The sequence below is a fragment of the Microtus oregoni genome, unplaced genomic scaffold (assembly GCF_018167655.1).
Source record: "Microtus oregoni isolate MIOR12 unplaced genomic scaffold, Mior012 000023F_ref0000262, whole genome shotgun sequence".
NCBI lineage: Eukaryota > Metazoa > Chordata > Mammalia > Rodentia > Cricetidae > Microtus > Microtus oregoni.
This window is the reverse complement of record NW_024543082.1, coordinates 33,818,583-33,835,721: the sequence shown is the minus strand read 5'-3', so window position 1 is coordinate 33,835,721 and position 17,139 is coordinate 33,818,583. Positions and strand designations below refer to the sequence as shown.

The 17,139-nt window shown below is 42.8% G+C and overlaps 1 protein-coding gene across 3 annotated transcripts in view; it reads left to right on the top strand.

Annotated features, from left to right (window-relative positions):
• Morc3 (MORC family CW-type zinc finger 3) overlaps nucleotides 1–13,309 on the top strand; it is a 48,274-nt gene extending 34,965 nt beyond the window's left edge. For 2 of the 3 annotated variants that reach the window (XM_041673316.1, XM_041673318.1), the window contains 7 exons: nucleotides 1,671–1,793; nucleotides 1,917–1,991; nucleotides 3,452–3,497; nucleotides 5,389–5,549; nucleotides 7,916–8,795; nucleotides 10,769–10,926; nucleotides 12,047–13,309. In XM_041673316.1, the coding sequence (XP_041529250.1) occupies nucleotides 1,671–1,793; nucleotides 1,917–1,991; nucleotides 3,452–3,497; nucleotides 5,389–5,549; nucleotides 7,916–8,795; nucleotides 10,769–10,926; nucleotides 12,047–12,200 (1,597 nt within the window). In that variant the 3' untranslated portion in view covers nucleotides 12,201–13,309. The remainder of the gene's footprint in view (nucleotides 1–1,670; nucleotides 1,794–1,916; nucleotides 1,992–3,451; nucleotides 3,498–5,388; nucleotides 5,550–7,915; nucleotides 8,796–10,768; nucleotides 10,927–12,046) is intronic. The other variant, XM_041673317.1, reaches the window with a different exon arrangement.
• Nucleotides 13,310–17,139: the final 3,830 nt, after the last annotated feature.

Below are 17,139 nucleotides of genomic sequence, written 5' to 3'. Positions count from 1 at the left end.
GGTTAACTAGTAGCTAACTCCATCCTTTGATCTTCCAGCCAGCTTTATTTGTTAGAGTACAAACAAAATATAACCACACGTAGCACATACTGCTAATTCTATAAGTGAACAGTGAGAAAAATCCCTATGTAGTGAGAGGCAACAATAATCGTGGTACCGTGCCTGTACCCTTGAAAGCATGGAAAACTTTGTCTGAATTTGGAAAGCTAACAGTAATCTTAGGAAACAAGGGTTATTGGGTTAGTTTCATCTCTTAAACTTTGTAAGCCTTAAGTTCATTTGAGGTTCTATGTTAACAGGACCTTGTTTATACAGAGTACTTGGTCTGCCTCTAAGCCTTGGGCTTACTCCTGGGCAAGCATCTTACTCATCTATAATTCAGCTTTTGTGGCTTGCAACAAGGACTCTCTAAGCATATTCTGACTTTGCCTCCCAAGTGCTAGGATGAAAGGTGTTTGCCCCATGCTCATACCCACTGTTTAAAAACTGCATTGAAAAGGTGAGGGAAGGGTCAGAGAGATAGCTCAAGCAATAAGGTACTTGCTGGCAAGTGTGAGTATCTTAGTTTGATCCTAGAACCCAGGGGAAATTGCTGGGCATGGGGACATGCACTTCTAATCCTTGCCTACAGGGCCAGCGAGAGAACTGCCTCAAAAAAATAGGATGGATGGTGTTGCTAAAGAAAGACCCTGGAGGGTGACCTCTGGCTTCTACAGTCATATGTGCACACACAAAATACACAGGCAAATGTTATTGTGAGTCAGATGTGTGATCAGCACTCAGTGGGCCGAGAGTAGAGGATGAAGAGCTTGAAGACAGCTGGGCATGGTGACATGCACCATTAATTTCAGTATGCAGGACACTGAGGTAGGTGGATCTCTGAGTTGAGGCCACCCTGGTCTACATGCTTTGAAGTCAGTCTAGAGTTGAAACCCTATCTCAAACAAAGAGAAAATCTTATGTATAATGAGTCTTCATAGTTTTTTATTTTCTTTTACATAAGTATATGAGTGTTTGGCTTGCGAGTATGTCTGTGTACCTCATCAGTGTCTGGTTCCACCTGACTGTTGGATGCCCTGGAACTGGAGATGGTGTGAGTTATAAGTATGTGCTGAGACCTGTACCTGGGTCCTCTAGAAGAAAGCAAGTACTCTTATCCAGTGAGTTATCTCTCTAGATGGATGTACACCTCTTCCTAAGACAATCTCCCCCTGCATTTTCATACCTCATCTTTCAAGACAGGGTTTCTCTATAGCCCTGGCTTTACTGGAACTTAGTCTGTAAACTAGGCTGACCTCTGCCATCCACCAAGTGCTGGGATTAGAAGTGCGCCCTACCACCATCTTCTTCCCCCACCCCCACCCCTGCCTGCCTTCTTTAAAGCAGGACCTCACTATAGCCCTGGGTGGCCAGGAACTTAATAGACATGCTTTTACTTTTTAAGGGCTAGGATTAAAGAAAACATTTGTTCTGTTAAAATTGGTATGTGACCTTAACCTCTTGAAAGTTGCCAGCATTTAAAAACTTAATTATACATTAAATACAGTTTTATCACACACTTTTGAGGATTGGAAATAAGCAGATATTTAGTATGGAAGCACTGCAGAAAAATAAATGAAATACTTGAGTCCTTAATTCCATTTTAATATTTTGTTCTTGTTTTGTTAAAGGAAGCGCCCTGATCAGACATGGGTTCAGTGTGATGCTTGTCTAAAATGGCGAAAATTACCAGATGGAATAGATCAGCTTCCAGAGAAATGGTATTGCTACAATAACCCTGACCCACAGTTCAGGTACCATATGTTGGTCATGCCCTTCCTGGAAAGGCAGAAAGCACTGTTGGAGGTGTTTGAACAGGACTGCTAATGTGTTATTCTCGTGTGATCTTTGTTTTTCCTTCTTTTTTTTTAATCTAGAAATTGTGAAGTTCCAGAAGAACCTGAAGATGAGGATTTAGTACATCCCACTTACGAAAAAACCTACAAAAAGACGTGAGTGCTGTCTGAGTGTGGTGAGAAATGAGCCCCAGTCATGTCTGGCACAGGTGTGATGGGGGTGTAGTGAGCACAGCAGTGCTGCTTCTGGGGCAGCGTGTGCTGTGGGGCCGTGTTTACTGACCTGCATTCATTGAGCTGTATTAGATGAGCTGTACAGAAGCAGGCCTGTTAGGAGCCTACGTCTTGACAGAAAAGGTGGCTACAGTAACAAGGAGAACTTGATGACCTGGGTTCAGGGAGATGGCTCAGAGGTTAAAAAGCTCTTCTAGAGGATCCAGATTTGACTCTTAGACCCATGTGGGAGCTCATAGCCACCTAGAACTCCAGTCTTAGGGTACCCAACATCCTCTTCCGGCTTTCTTGGGCAGTGCACACATGTGGAACACAGGTATACATGCAGACAGAGCATCTATACATAACAGGTGAAGTCTATCTGTAAAAGGCACTGTCCTGTGTTAGGAGCTCAAAGGAGAGTTGCTTCTGACTTGGGGAGGCAGATACAATGTGGACCAGTAAGTTTTGTGAAGGAGGTCATTTCTGAAATCAATCTTTTCAGAGTGGTAAGGGTGTATGTGCGTAGTCATTTCTACAGCTTAAGTAGTGTGACTAGGGATAAACAGGAAATGGAGGTGGGATAGGGAACAGTAGGGTTACAGTGATAAACTGGACATAGAAGGCTAAGAACCTTTTATGTATCTTTTGTGTATGTTGCCTGTATGTATGTGTACATGGAGACCACAGGTCAGTGTCATCTGTCTTCCTCATTTGCTCTGCTTTTGTTTTGAGAAGGGTGCTACTATGTAGCCCCATCTTGCCTAGACTTTATATATAGACCAGGCTGTACTCAAACTCACAGAAATCCTCCTGCCTCCACCACCCAAGTACTGGGATTAAAGGTGTGCACCATTACACCAGGCTCTCCCACCTTCTTTCTTGAGCTGGGCTTCTAACTAGCTGAAACTTGTTACTGAGCTTGACTGGCCAGCCATCAAATGCCAGGGATCCTTCAGGCTCCACGTTCGCAGCCCTGAAGTTAGATGTGTTGTCATGCCCAGCTTTTATGTAGATTCTAGGGCCTGGGTTCAGAACTTGGTTTCTCAGGTTTGCTCGGCAGGCACCACAACCCTTCTCTCTAGTATGCTAGTATTTATTTAATTTTAGCCTGGTTTTGGAAGTAATGAAACCACTTAAAAGCCTTTGATATCTTTGTTTTTGGTCTGTGATTCAGGCAAACAGTTATTACTAAGATTTTTTTTTTGATTAAAGGAGAGAATGCGGGGGGATGGGTACTCCATAGTCAAATGTTCACCACTGATTATAACAAAATTGAAAGTAAGTTAATTGTAGATATTTGAATAAGTTGGTAGTGAAATAGATACATCATTTGAAATTGGGATTGTGAAATAATAATAGGGTCGATATCGAGATGTTAATTTCTCATCTTTGTTTTAAAGCAGCAAGGAGAAATACAAGATCAGACAACTGGAAATGATCTCTCCGGTAATGATGCCTTCCATTATTCCATTATATACAAAAATTATATCTGTCTTAATTTTATAAAGTTCTGAACTTTTATAACCAATTGAAAGGAGCCTATTGAACTTACTCTCTTTTTTTTGGTACCCATTCTTGCTCTTTTCCCCAAGTCTTCCTAGCCCAACAGCTTCTTTAGACTGTCCAATTAATATTTAGTGGGGTATTATCCAAGTAAGGCCACCTTTTACAAATCTTGTCAGAAACTCAGAATTGCTGAAATGAAGAGACTAATGTCTGAAGTGCACAACCATAAATGGGACGTGAATATCATACCCTTTTCCCAAGGGTTCAGGAAACGTCAAGGAAGAGGTGGTGGGGAGACTGTGTGCCCAGAGGGCAGGAGGAGAGGAGTGCATCAGAGCTGTGACTGTCTGCACAAGGTCAGACTAAACTACAGCGTCCAGCCTGAAGGGGAGGGGCCCCGTATCACGGTCAGTGGTGCTAGGGGAGAGTCAGCTTTTTTTTCTTTTCTTTTTCTGTACATTGGTTTTCCTGCATGTGTGTCCACACGAGGGTGTCAGATCCCCTGGAACTAGAGTTACAGTTATGAGCTGCCATGTGGGGACTGGGAATGGAACTTGTAAGAGCAGCCAGTGCTCTTAAACCTCTGAGCCATCTCTCTAGTCCCATGGAATCAGTTTTCTTTAAGGGTATGGCTTCTAGTAGGTTGTCTTTGCTCTGGTGAATGGCTTCACCCATTTGTATATGGGCAGCCAGGATTGGATTTCAAAGAATCTTGCCATTAGAGCTATATGTACAGGGGGAGGCTGATCGGAGTCATGAGGTAGAGGCCAGGCAACTTGATAAACTGGGTAGGATGGGCAGGATGTTTTAGCTGAATGTAAATATTTCTTGGGCAGGAAGTTTTGTTCTGCCTTGGGGGTATATATTTAATTGTAATTGAATTGCAGGGCTTTCTAGTGTAGTGTTATGGGGAGAACGGGACTGTGGGAGAATGAATAATGGGACTACTTTTGGTTTGAAAGTATTATTTTTACTTTCATTCCAATTTCTCAAAAGGGTATTTTTGTTTTATCTTCTAAGTCATGTGTATATTAGGTTGACAGCATAGCAATCTCTTTTGCCTTTGTGGGCCACTTACAGTCTGTCATGAATGTTTGCTTTCCTCCTCCCCTTTAACATTGTCACAGTGGATCTGGAGATGGCTCAGTTGTCCAGGTGTATTCTGTGCAAACATGAGGAACTGAGACTCGGGTGCCTAGCACCTAGGTGCTTGTACTGAATGTTTGTAATCCCAGTGCTTGGAAGGCTGAGACAGGTGGATCCCAGTCATTCCAGCCAGACGGGCAAGCTTCAGGTTCAGTGAAACCCTATATCAAGTCATGAAGTGGAGAATGAGGAAGACAGCCAGCATTGGCCTCTGCCCTCACAAGCTTGAGTCCGCATGTGCGCACACAACCAAACATGGGCATACATACAAAAAATAAGATGTGAAACCATGCTACCCTTGTAGCAGGCTGGATCAGTTCACTGGTTCATTCACCCATTCCTAGTTAGCAAAAGAAACACATATGGGTCTCAAGAGATGGCTTGGCAGTTAGGAGCACTGCTTATTCTTCCAGAGGTTCTGAGTTCAATTCTCAGCCAAAGCATGGTGGCTCACAACCATCTGTAATGAGATCTGGGGCCCTTTTCTGGGGCGAAGGCATGCATGCAGGCAGAGCACTGTATAAATAATAAATAAATCTTTAAAAAAAGAAAAAAGAAATCCACATGCTTAGGATATGTCTCAGTATCTTCTTGGGTAAAAGCAACACTGATTGCATGTATATTGTGTTTGGTAACTTTCACATTAAAATAGTTCCTTTAAGATCCTTCTTTTTTCCTCCAACAGATTAATCCTGAGATATTGTTTACAACAAGTGTTCCAAGTCAGAGCTTTTCTCCTGTGAAGGAGAGTGTTTCAAGACCACATCTTCCAGAAGTTGGGAGCTCCTTTGCAACAAGGCTTATAAGTAACCTTGTTTCACCTCAGTCTGAACCCGAGAACAGCAGGTTAGTGGCGACTCTTCTGTAGCACTAATGCAATTCTAAGAGATTACAATTCACATCCATGTGAAAAGTTTAAGGATTCTCCCTACTTCTTCAACCACATATTTAAGTTAGCTAGAAATCGTTAACTAGGAGTTACAATAGCACATACTGGTGATCTCAGCACTCAGGAAGTGGAGGATCACGGGTTCAAGCCCATGCTCACTTGGGGAGCATTTGAGGCCAGCCTTAAGATTATTGTTTGTGGAGAAAAACAAGATTTTACATGCACATGGGTGAGTGTGTATAATGTACTATGTGGTTTGATCAGATCTTTACCTCTTGCTGGGTTGGCGGCAGAAGCCTATAATTCCAGCTCCTAGGATAACCAAATTTAGTTCAAGGTCTGCTTGGAGTTACAGGGTGAGAGTTCTGGGCCTCTATACCACCCATCTCAAAGCAAGAAGCATGGGAGAACCAGGGCTGTAGTTTAGTCGTGGGAGTACCTCCCTATTGTGCCCAAGGCATAGAAATCGTACCCTGTTGGTACACTTCAGTTAGCAAGTGTAGTTAGCAAGAAGCAGAAGTACAGAAGCCAGACTACGACGTTTGTACATTTGGGGACTTTCCTGGACCCTGGAACTGTGGACCTGGTCTTTGATGGATGAGGTCTTTTGTTCCTGTTTGGCAGGTGTTGGGCCTGTATGCTAGGTTTAAGTTTTAACATGGTGTCAGTTGTGCTAAGGTCTGGGGGCTGTTAACAGTATGTAGTTTAAAAGTCACTACCTTAAAATGGCCAGTGCCCATCTTAATTATTTTTTCTGTCCTTGTTATAAAACACCCTGACATAAGCGGCATAAGACAGGAGTCTAGAGAGATGGTTCAGCCAGCAAGAGCACTAGCTACCCATGCAGTAGATCAACTATCTGTATCTCTAGTCTCGGGAATCTGGTGTCCCCTACTGGCCTCCATGGGTATAGCATTCAGACAAAACAAAATAGTCAGTTTTTTTGTTTTTTGAGACAGGGTTTGTTTGTGTAACCATCCTGGCTGTTCTGGAACTTGCCTCCTTCTTAAACAGCAAGTACTCTTACTTCCTACGCTATCTCCCCAGCCTGAAGACTAATTTGGGAGAATCATTTTATATGAAATTGACTTAGGCCAGCAGGCTCTCTATCCGTCAGGGATGGGGCCCTAAGTGGGAGGTGGACAGCAGATGAGAAGGTGAATGAGCTAAGGAGAACTAGGGTCAGAAGATCTTGCACAAGCTATGCCTTATGTCAAGCAAGCACATAGGTCAGTATAGCATCTTATGTACAGGTTTTCCTGAAAGGGAGAGCAGGATAGCAGAAACTATCATACAGTGGGAGGAAGTTAGCAGGAAGCTAGTCGAGCAGTATTATACAAGGAGAACACATACAGATTGAGCACACAGCTGCCTGGACTGATGGCCATAGCCCTGTGCAGTGGGAAGAGTTGGGTTCCCAGGATCCACAGCCCCCTAGGGCTATTACTGGCTCTGCCACACTCAATACTGATTTTAGACAAGAAATTTCATTCCTTCTCGATGTTTCAGGGAAAATCTTGGATCAGACTAACTCTCAAAACGAAATAATAGAGAATACTGTTTGCCTTTGATCATTGAGAAAAAGGATGGTCAAATGAAAATGTCATTGTCATTCCCTCACAGTTCCAAGAAGGGCCCTGAGTGGTTGGCATTGTTTGGGGTTTGTATTTATTATAGTGCTTGGAAACCACATGTGAAGATACTCTACAGAGATCTCAGTAGTTAGCTGGGTGTGGTGGGCCACACCTTTAATCCCTGCACTGGCCAGCCTGGTATACACAGCGACTTCCAGGACAGCTAGGACTGTTACACACAGAAACCCTGTCCCAAAAAACCAAAATAAATAAATGAAGGAAGGAAGGAAGGAAGAAAGCAAGCCCAAGAGAGAGATCTTAATAGTCAATTATGTCCTAGTAGGAAAAGGAGAAAGTAATGTTAGAACTGAATGGTGTGATATTGAAGAAGTCAACCTAAGTATTAAGATTTCAGGATAATTAAGAGTTGTTACAATGCCTTTGTTAGCATAATGACCTCAAGGTCTCGGAAGACTGAGAATGACGAAGTCATACCTCCCTAGGATAGATCTGAGGGTATGTATCTGGTCCTATTTCTGCCTGTTCTGCCAAGATGTCAGGGTCCCAGCCGCACATTTCCCTATCCATGGGACCTCCTGATGCCATGCTTTCCTTGCCGTGATGGACTATACCCCCAAACTGAGCCAGATGAGCCCTTTCTTCACTAAACTGCTTGTTAGCAGGAAGAGTTGTCTTCTGTCATGCCCACGCCTTACAAACTCACATTTTCTATATATAATTTCTTACAGCCTGAAACGGAGATTCAGTACTCGTTCTTCAATTCTGAATGTGAAGACACGGAGATTAAATAATCCTCCATTTGAAAATTCATCTTACAGGAATGATGATGATGAAGATGTCATCATTTTAGAAGAAAATAGTACCCCCAAACCTTCAGTAGATCACGATATTGAAGTTAAATCAGAACAGAGCCACATTGAACAAAGTGGTGTTCAGGTTGAACTTGTCAGCAGTCCTGAAGCTTGTGCCAAGGCCAGTTCAACAAGCACCTCCACCTCCAGGTGTGATCAGGGCACTGCTGTCTCCACTCAGACTGAAGTCCCGGGCTTAGTTGTTAAAAAGGAAGAAAGTGTTGAAGATGAGATGGTTGTAGCCAACGACAGAGTGACACTGCCCTCCTGTGTAAATGCAGGAGCAGAGATTCAGGAAACCTCGGATAGGTCAGCAGATGATGCTGGCCGTCAGCTCCAAGAACTGAGAAGTGAGCTGCTTTCGGTCACACAGGAAAGAGATGATTACAAGAGACAGTGTCACATGTATACTGATGAGATAAAAGTCTTACAGCAGAGGATACTAGAGATGAACGACAAATGCATGAAGAAGGAGACTTGCCACCAGTCTACTGAGACCGACGCTGTGTTCTTACTGGAAAGCATTAATGGTAAAACTGAAAGCCCAGACCATGGAGGATCTCAGTATCAGCAAGCTTTGGAAGAGATAGAAAGGCTGAAGAAACAGTGCAGCGCTCTGCAGCAAGTGAAGACGGAATGCAGCCAGTGTTCCACTAGTGAGAGTAAAAGCGAAATGGATGAGATGGCTGTGCAGCTTGATGACGTGTTTAGACAGCTGGACAAGTGCATTGTGGAGCGGGACCAGTATAAGAGTGAGGTAAGCTGCAGACGTAGTCACATCCAACATGTGGTAGGTTGGAGTACACTCATGTAATAATAGTTGTGTTTATTGACTACCTCTTACTCCTTTGGTTTTGAACTGAGGGGTGGGCCTCCTGGCAGAACAGAGGGATATGGAGAAGCATTTTGATAAGTTTAGATCCCCACCACCTACCTAAAAACCCAGTGGGTATGACAGCTTATTCAGGGATTGCAAGCTCTAACGTCATCAAGAGATACTGCCTCAGTAAATGAAAGCAGAGAGTCAGTAATCAAGGAAGACGCCAGATGTCTGCCTTAGGCCTCTGCCTGCGTGGGCATGCACACACACACACACACACCAATATCAAATAAAGATATAGATAAATGAATGCTACACATTAAATCAGGTGTGGTGGTAAATACCTGTAGTCCCAGCACTTGCGACATGGAGTCAAATATCAGGAGTTCCAGGTCTTCCTTGCTGCATGGTAAGTTTGAGACTAGCCTGTGCTCCTTGACTGAACACACACACACACACACACACACACACACACACACACACACACCACCAGTATAAAAGGGTTGAGAGTACTAGAAAACAACGTGCAATGGCTAGGTATGGTGACATGTAAAACCAGCACACCTTTAACAGCCATGTGAGGTAACCAGTAGTACCCTCAGTTTATGGAGGGAACCTCTGTGTGCAAGCAACATGATAAAGTCCAAATAAAATGACGACTCTTCAGTTCAAACACAGGCTCCTTGTATGTTGTTGGTGTACTTCTTACTGTGCAGTTGTGATCTGAGACAGCTCGGAATCAGCTGGTGGCGCCTGTGTCTTCCAGACTCCAGGAAAGCAGAGTTTATGTTCTCCCAGGCTTATTGGTGCCTGGAAAGTGCAGTTACTGAAGGGGTTTTCTTCTGAGGAAAAAGGAAAATATTAGCTGTTGGGATATGAATAGTAGTCTGTCTATATGCCCTGCTTCAAATTTCCAGAGTATTTTATCTTAAAGATAGGGTCTGATGTAGCCTTGGCTGTCCTGGAACTTGATGTGTAGACCAGGCTGGCCTCAAACTCAGAGACTTGTCTCTGCCTTCTAAACACTGCTATTAAAGGTGTATGCCACTACATCCAGTGTTAAAGTTAGGGTTTTAGTTTTATTTTAAATTTTATGTCCGTGAAGGGGGTAGGCTCACTTGAACGGAGATTGCAGATAGTTGTGGGATCCTCTGGAAGAGCAGCCAGTGCTCTTAACCAGTGCACCATCTTTCCAGCCCTATATGCGCTCTGAATGATAAATTATCATGTGTTAAATGATAAAACATAAGCAAGTTGTTCTTTTTTTGTTGTTGTTGTTTTTGTGGGGGTTTTTTTGTGTTTTTTTTTTTGTTGTTGTTGTTTTTTTTTTTTTTTTTTTTTTTTTTTTTTAAAGAGACGGGGTTTACCTGTGTTACAGTCCTAGCTATCCTGGAACTATCTCATGTAGACCAGGCTGACCTCGAACTCATAGGGATTCACCTGCCTCTGCTTCCCAAGTGCTGGGATTAAAGGCGTGCACCACCACCACCCAGCCAGAACATAAACAAGTTAATGCAAGCTTTTATTGTAGCTTTAATTATATTAAGTGGATGAAATGAGAGCCTTTTCAAATGACAGCATTAACATCTTGATGTTTCCCTTGTCTAGGGTCCACTTACAGTGTGTAATTAACACTCTTCATCACCACAGCATGATAGAGAAGTGAATCTCAGTAAATGAGGCTTGTCTGGTGGAAGGTGACTGAGTGCTGGGCTGTAGCTCAGTGGTAGATTTCCCTGTACCCCCCAGCCCTTAAAGAAAAGAAAGACAAACATGGCTGGGGTGTATGTGTACTGAATGTGTTTCAGCGCTGGTAATTTCATCGGTGGTTTTTTACATTTCTTATCTTAAACTTCCACTTGGACTGCATTTAAAAAATTTTATGCTTATGAAAATTTATTTTTCATCAGGTTCATTTATTGGAAATAGAGAAATCCCATGTCCGTTCTCAGTGCGAAGAACTCAAAACTGAGATTGAACAGTTGAAGTCTACAAGTCAGCAGGCAGGAGCAGATGTTTCAACCTCAAGCAATGCCGAGGAATCCAGCAGTTGTGTGGATGGGGAAAGGTACTGGAGCTGTCAGCACCAACACTACTTACCCCTGTCTGCGCACGCGCAGTAGACACTGTTTGCAGAAGTCACTGCAGAGCTTCTCATACGGAAGGTTAAGAAAAGGAACATTGTAGAAAATGGTTTGGGTTTTTGGGTAAAAAATGAAAACTGGGCTGAATCTTTGAGAATGGGGTGAATTTCACCCATGACATACGACTCTACTAAAAGTAGCCCAGGACATGTCTTTAGCACATCCTCTTCACTGAGACATCAGTGGATATTTGTTTGGGCTTTTGTTTATCTTGTGGAAGTGATGAGTTTTGTTCTTTTTGATATAGGATTTCTGCTATCTACTACATAGGTACTGGGAACTGAACATAGGTCCTCTGTAAGAGCTACAAGTCTAAACAATAAATTATTACCCTATTGTCCTCTGTGACTGAAAGCAAAAGGGAGTAAAAGGGTTTGTTTGGTTTATGCTTCCAGGTTATAATCTTTCATGTATGGGAGTCAGAGCTTGAGGCAGGAAGGGGGACAGAAGGCTGATGCTGGCTTCCATTCTGACTTGTGTCCTTTAGACCCTTGTACAGACTGCCCTGAACTATGTCGGAACTTCTCTCTGACCTGGGCTGCATCAGTCTAACAGTTAAGTCTGCAAGGACATGTTTAGAAAACTCTCACAGTTTAACAAAGCCTGCTCAACATTCAAACCACAGTTTTGGATACTTATTTAGCCACAGAATTTTTTTCCTAACATAAAGAACAATTCAGTTTATTTTTTTCAACGGGAAGGTGGAATTCAAAGTTTCATGTTTTAGTTCTTAGTGTTCTCACTAGCATATTTCTGCCTTCCTAGATCACAAAAAATTGGAAATAATACCTAATGTGTGTGTTTTTCTAGTCCAGGTTTTCTCAAGATCCATTAGTTTTATGAAACATTCTACTTGGATTTAGCCTAGATTTGATGAATCAACTGGTTAATCAAGTTCAGTTTTTGAGGGAAGTTGCACTTTTCTTTTTATTCTGTATCATTGCACAGAGATTTTTTTTTTATTTTCACTTAATTTTTAAGCCCATTAAGAGAAGTCATTTATATTGCAATACTCACCTAATCCATCACTGTTTGTATTTGCAGCCTCAAACTTCGTTCTCTTCGAGTCAACGTAGGACAGCTGCTGGCTATGATTGTGCCTGATCTGGATCTTCAGCAAGTCAATTACGACGTTGACGTGGTGGATGAGATCCTAGGACAGGTGGTGGAGCAGATGAGCGAGATCAGCAGTACTTAGTTAAGGTGCAGACGTGGGTGGGGCTTCTGCTCAGTCTGGTGCCGCAGACTGAAGAGCCAGAGCCGCATCTTCACTGTATTCTATGCATTCTAGTGTCGCAGTTTCTGTGGACACTTTTGAAATAACCTGTGACTGGCTGGTATTGAGCAGCTTAATGGCTACCTTAGCTTCTGTTCGGAATATAAATATTTGTATTGAGCCCACACATATTTTTTTATTGCCCTAGAGACTGGTGTTTTTCACCACAGGTTTTCAGGTTGTTCCTACGGTTTGTGCAATTTTTCTGGCTCCCTAAAATGTATTTTTCTCAAAATTGAGGGCTGTGCCATAATGTAAATGGATGTGTTGTTACTGTTGTTTATGTAAATGAGCATAATGTGGTGGCCTCCTGATGAGGTCTGCGTCTGTGGAACTCGGGAAACTCCTGTCTCTGATTAACTCGCTCGTGGGGAGAGGAAAGCCAAAGCTAGCTTCATTTTGCCTGGCTTTTTCTTGAGCTGAGATTGCTAGTCATTAAGTAAAAAGTATTTTCCAGGACAAAGGAAAGATCTTTAAAGTGTTAAAAATATCCAGTGACAACCATGTTTACTTAGAAGCCCATTTTTGGCTGTTGATTCAGCATAAAGTGGGTGCAATAATTATTTGAGATTTCTTTTTGTGAAATTTCCTGTATAGCCTTTGTAGGGTTACTGCAGGTCAATGTGAGCTGAGAAGGCAGTCTTTCTCAAACAGCACTGCATATCTTTTACTCTATTATGAATGTAAGTGTTTTTTTATCCTGGAGTTAATCACAAACAAGCCTGGGATTATAGTGTCACATGCCGTAAGATATGCTTTTACTGGTCTCAAGTTTTGTGCAATCTGAAAAGAGATGGCCTTTTATTACGTATGTAACTGTATATAATTAAGAATCATATTTTCCACAACTAAAATGTGTTATTTTTTTCCAAAGTTCTATTATTGCTATTTATTTTAAGTTTTGTTTCTGAAAATCTAGTACATATTCATTTTGTGTATGTGATTAGTTATATACATCTGTTGTATACAGCTTTGAGTTTTTATGTATATTACCTTCTGGAAATTGCAAATAAATGAAGTTTTTGTTTTTATTTGCTTAGTAAAGGTGATAGTTATTTTTGGTGTCAAGCTGATTTTCTCCAGTTGTACTAAGTGTATTTAATGACATCATCTCAAACACTTTTGAAGAAACTGTGTTAACTTCAGATATTTAAGCGCATACCCACTGAGCCCTCAGTTGACCTAGTTTACTGTATTAATTCTGAGCTGTGCTCTTGTAAGACTTTCCTTTTAGTAACACCAGACTCATTGCTCTTGAGGGTGAAGTTTTGTGATTAAGAAGAAAGACTTGGTATTCGCAAAGGTCCTAGGGATGAGTCTGGGCCCTGTGCACTTCCACTGAGCCACCTCCCAGCCTCATATCGCTGTTGTGCAAATCATTCATCCTGTCTGAACGACAGCACCATTGTAAGTCATAGGAGCTCTGTGAATGTCTGAGGTGTGTACAGGGGCTCTTGGGAGATGCCCTTGAACATGTGTTTGATATGGCCATGATGTGACTTAATGAGAAATCATAGAGTTCCTAAATGAGTTGCTTATAAAGCTGGTTCTTTGCAGTGTTTTCTTATCTTCAGCCTTTAACAAAAGAGGCCGAATCGCATGGGATTAGAGGAGCGGTCTTCCTGCTCTGATGCGCTGTCTAACAGCACAGAAACTGAGGAAGCTCGCCAGAGCAATGGCTGCATGTGAGTGGATGCTGAGACCACACAGAGTAGGAGTGCTGTGGCACGTCCCTGTGTCCTTCTGTGCCTGGTTCCTCTGATAGCACCCATGATCCAGGCCTGTTCAGCCTCCTAACGTCGTCGCACGAGGTTGTCATCCATGATCCTCACACACAAGAAGCACGCAGTTGAGTAACAAAAAGAGCGGTGTTAAGGAAGCAGTCATGTTCCGGCCCCTGTTGGTGGCCTTGTCGGACCTGCACTGAAACACCTCAGTGGCGTCGTCTGGGAGGTTTTAGAACTTCCAATGTTGTTTGCACCCCGTTCTTAAATCAGTCGTTGGGGCTAGGCCCATTAACAGGTTGTTTGTTTTTGTTGTGTGTCCCTGATTGGTCTAGAGCTTATTAGGTAGGCCAGTCTGGCTTAGAACCTGTGGTAGGCAGCTGTGGTAGGAGGCTGCTTGTTCATTTCCTGGCCGCCCAGACTCCCAAAATAACCATACAGAAACTGTATTGATTAAATCACTCCTTGGCCTATTAGCTCTAACTTCTTATTGGCTAGCTTTTACATCTTAATTTAACCCATTTCCATTATTTTATTTTTCACCATGAGGTTTGTGACCTGCTGGCAAGGTTCTAGCATATCTGTCTTAGGCGGTGGCCCCATGGATTCTCCCTGACCTCCCCCTCCTTTCTTCCAGCATTCAGTTTAGTCGTTACCCCCACCCCAGCTCTACTTTACCATATCACAGGTCTAAGCCAGTTTCTTTATTAACCAGTGGTATTCACAGCATACAGAGGGGAATTGCACATCAGGCAGCTGCCTATCTGCCTCTGCCTCCCAAGGACTTACAGGTGTGCTACCAGGCCAGCAATAAAAGCAATTTTTAAAAACCACTTGTCTAGTTAATTCCAGGTGCTGCTGGTGATGTTCTAAAGCTTGTTGGTGGGTATTCACAAACACTGTACTCAGTTCGTGAACTGAATTATCAACAAGCAAGGAGAGGGAGTCAGACCCCAGTGGGAAGTGTGCTGGAATGGCGATGTTCAGGAAAGGACTACCTCCCATCCTCTGAAGGCAACTGCCGTGAGTTTGTACGGCCTTCCAGCAATAGCTGCAAACATGGGCACATCCCTGTGCTTCATGTCTCAGCTCACACAGTGGTACTCAGGAAGATGTGACCGCTTCAGTGTCTCCTTGAGAGGCTCAAGGCAGACCGAATTGCACCACTGGCAACGAGGTCTTGGCTGCATTCTCTGATACGAATGTGCTCCGTCTTCATTTGTGGTTTTCTTTTCCTGTGTAGGGGTTAGAAACAGGGCCGTGCATCTGCTGTTTGTCTTTTAATATGTCAAAAAATATCATGCAAATGAATAAATACCAAAGTACCTTTTCAATATCTGGAGTGTAAAGTCTTCGCAGGAAATATTGATAAGGTTGGAAAGTGTACATTTTACTGAGTGTTTTTCAAAGAAATGTTGAAGGGATTTTTATTCCTTTGCAGTATGTGAATTATTTTTCTCTCCAAAATCTCTACATCATACTGATTTTTACTAATTTGACATGTAGAAAAAAATGGCAGTTCTTTGTCTTAGGTTGAAAGTGTTGACTGTTTTCTTTGCCTACTCTTTCCTGTTGGGTTGTTTTGCTGCTATAATGAATCTAAAAGCTTCAGCTGATATATTCATAAACACTATAATAATATCCAGACAACTATGTCAGGAAACACTAGTTATTTTATTTCATAGATAATTTATTCAAGAGAGTCTCAGTGGATTCCTATATCCTTGAAATTGTCTTTTGGACACTGGACCACAGTTCCCCAAAATCATGAATGTCAGCCTAGTGGAAAGGAAAGTGTAACCATATCTGTTGTGTCTCAGAATTAAGGTTATTGGTTACAATGTTAATTTTAGGGTTCTTGAAGTTGAGTTAGGAGCCAGTGCAGCAACCACTAAAAGGTAAACCAGGATCTTTTGTAACCTGTTGATAACTAAGGAAGACTTCAAACTAGAGAAATGGTAGGTGATGGGTTATTATAATAGTGGGTTATCTTCATTAGGGCTTCTATTGCTGTGAAGAGACACCATGACCGACCAACTCTTTTTGTTTTGTTTTGTTTTGTTTTTCTAGACAGTTTTCTCTGTGTAGCTTTGGAGCCTGTCCTGGAACTCGCTTTATAGACCAGGCTGACCTCAAACAGAGATTTGTCTGCCTCTGCCTCCCAAGTCCTGGGATTAAAGGCGTGTGCTACCATTGTCTCATTCGTGGCAGCTCTTATAAAGGAAAACATTTTGTTGGGCTGGCTTACAGTTTCAGAGGTTTAGTCCATTATCATCATGGCAGGAACCATGGAATCATGCAGACAGACGTGGTGCTGGAGAGATGACTGAGAGTTGTAGAACATCTTGATCTACAGGTAATAGGAGACTTTACCACCCTAGGCATCCCTTGAGCAATTAAGACTTCAAAGCTGTCCTCCACAGTGACACACTTCCTCCAGCAAGGCCACACCTAATAGTGCTCTTATGGACTAAGTGTTCAAACACGGGAGTCTATGGAGGCCGTTCCTGTTCAAAGCAATACAGGGTTTGTATGTATGGGTAGAGTGACTGTGAATATAAGTAGCAGAAACCAAAAGTGGCTATTACTGAAACTCGAATTTGTCTACTGGAAGAACATCATCCAATAAAGTCTGTCAATGCTTTCATGCTGATCAGTGGTGGCACTCCTCTTTAATCACAACAGTTGGGGGGGGGGCAGAAGTAGGTGTGTCTCTGTGAGTTCAAGGCCACCCTGGACAGCCAGAGGTACTCAAAGAAACCCTGTCTGGGGTGGGGGCGGAGAGAAGGTGGACTTAGCAGCAGGTTGTGTCTACTGCGTTTTTTCCGTTGAACATCAAGAAGTAAACCGCTCAGAGCCTGCCTTCCTGTCCTGTCAGTTTGCTCTCCACTGCACAGGAATCATTTGTACCTGGACTGGAGTGATAGCTGAGTTGTGTTTGCACAAGGACATGAGCTCAACCCTCAGGACCCCTGCAAAAGACCCAGGTATACTGACACCTAGTCCTTGGGAGTCCAGGCAGATTTCCTGGGACTTTCTGGCCAGTCAGCCTAACTTCCTTGAGTTCCCGCTAATGTCTTTAAAGAATAAGGACTGTAGAGATGGCTTAGTGGTTGGGAGCACTGGCTATTCTTCCA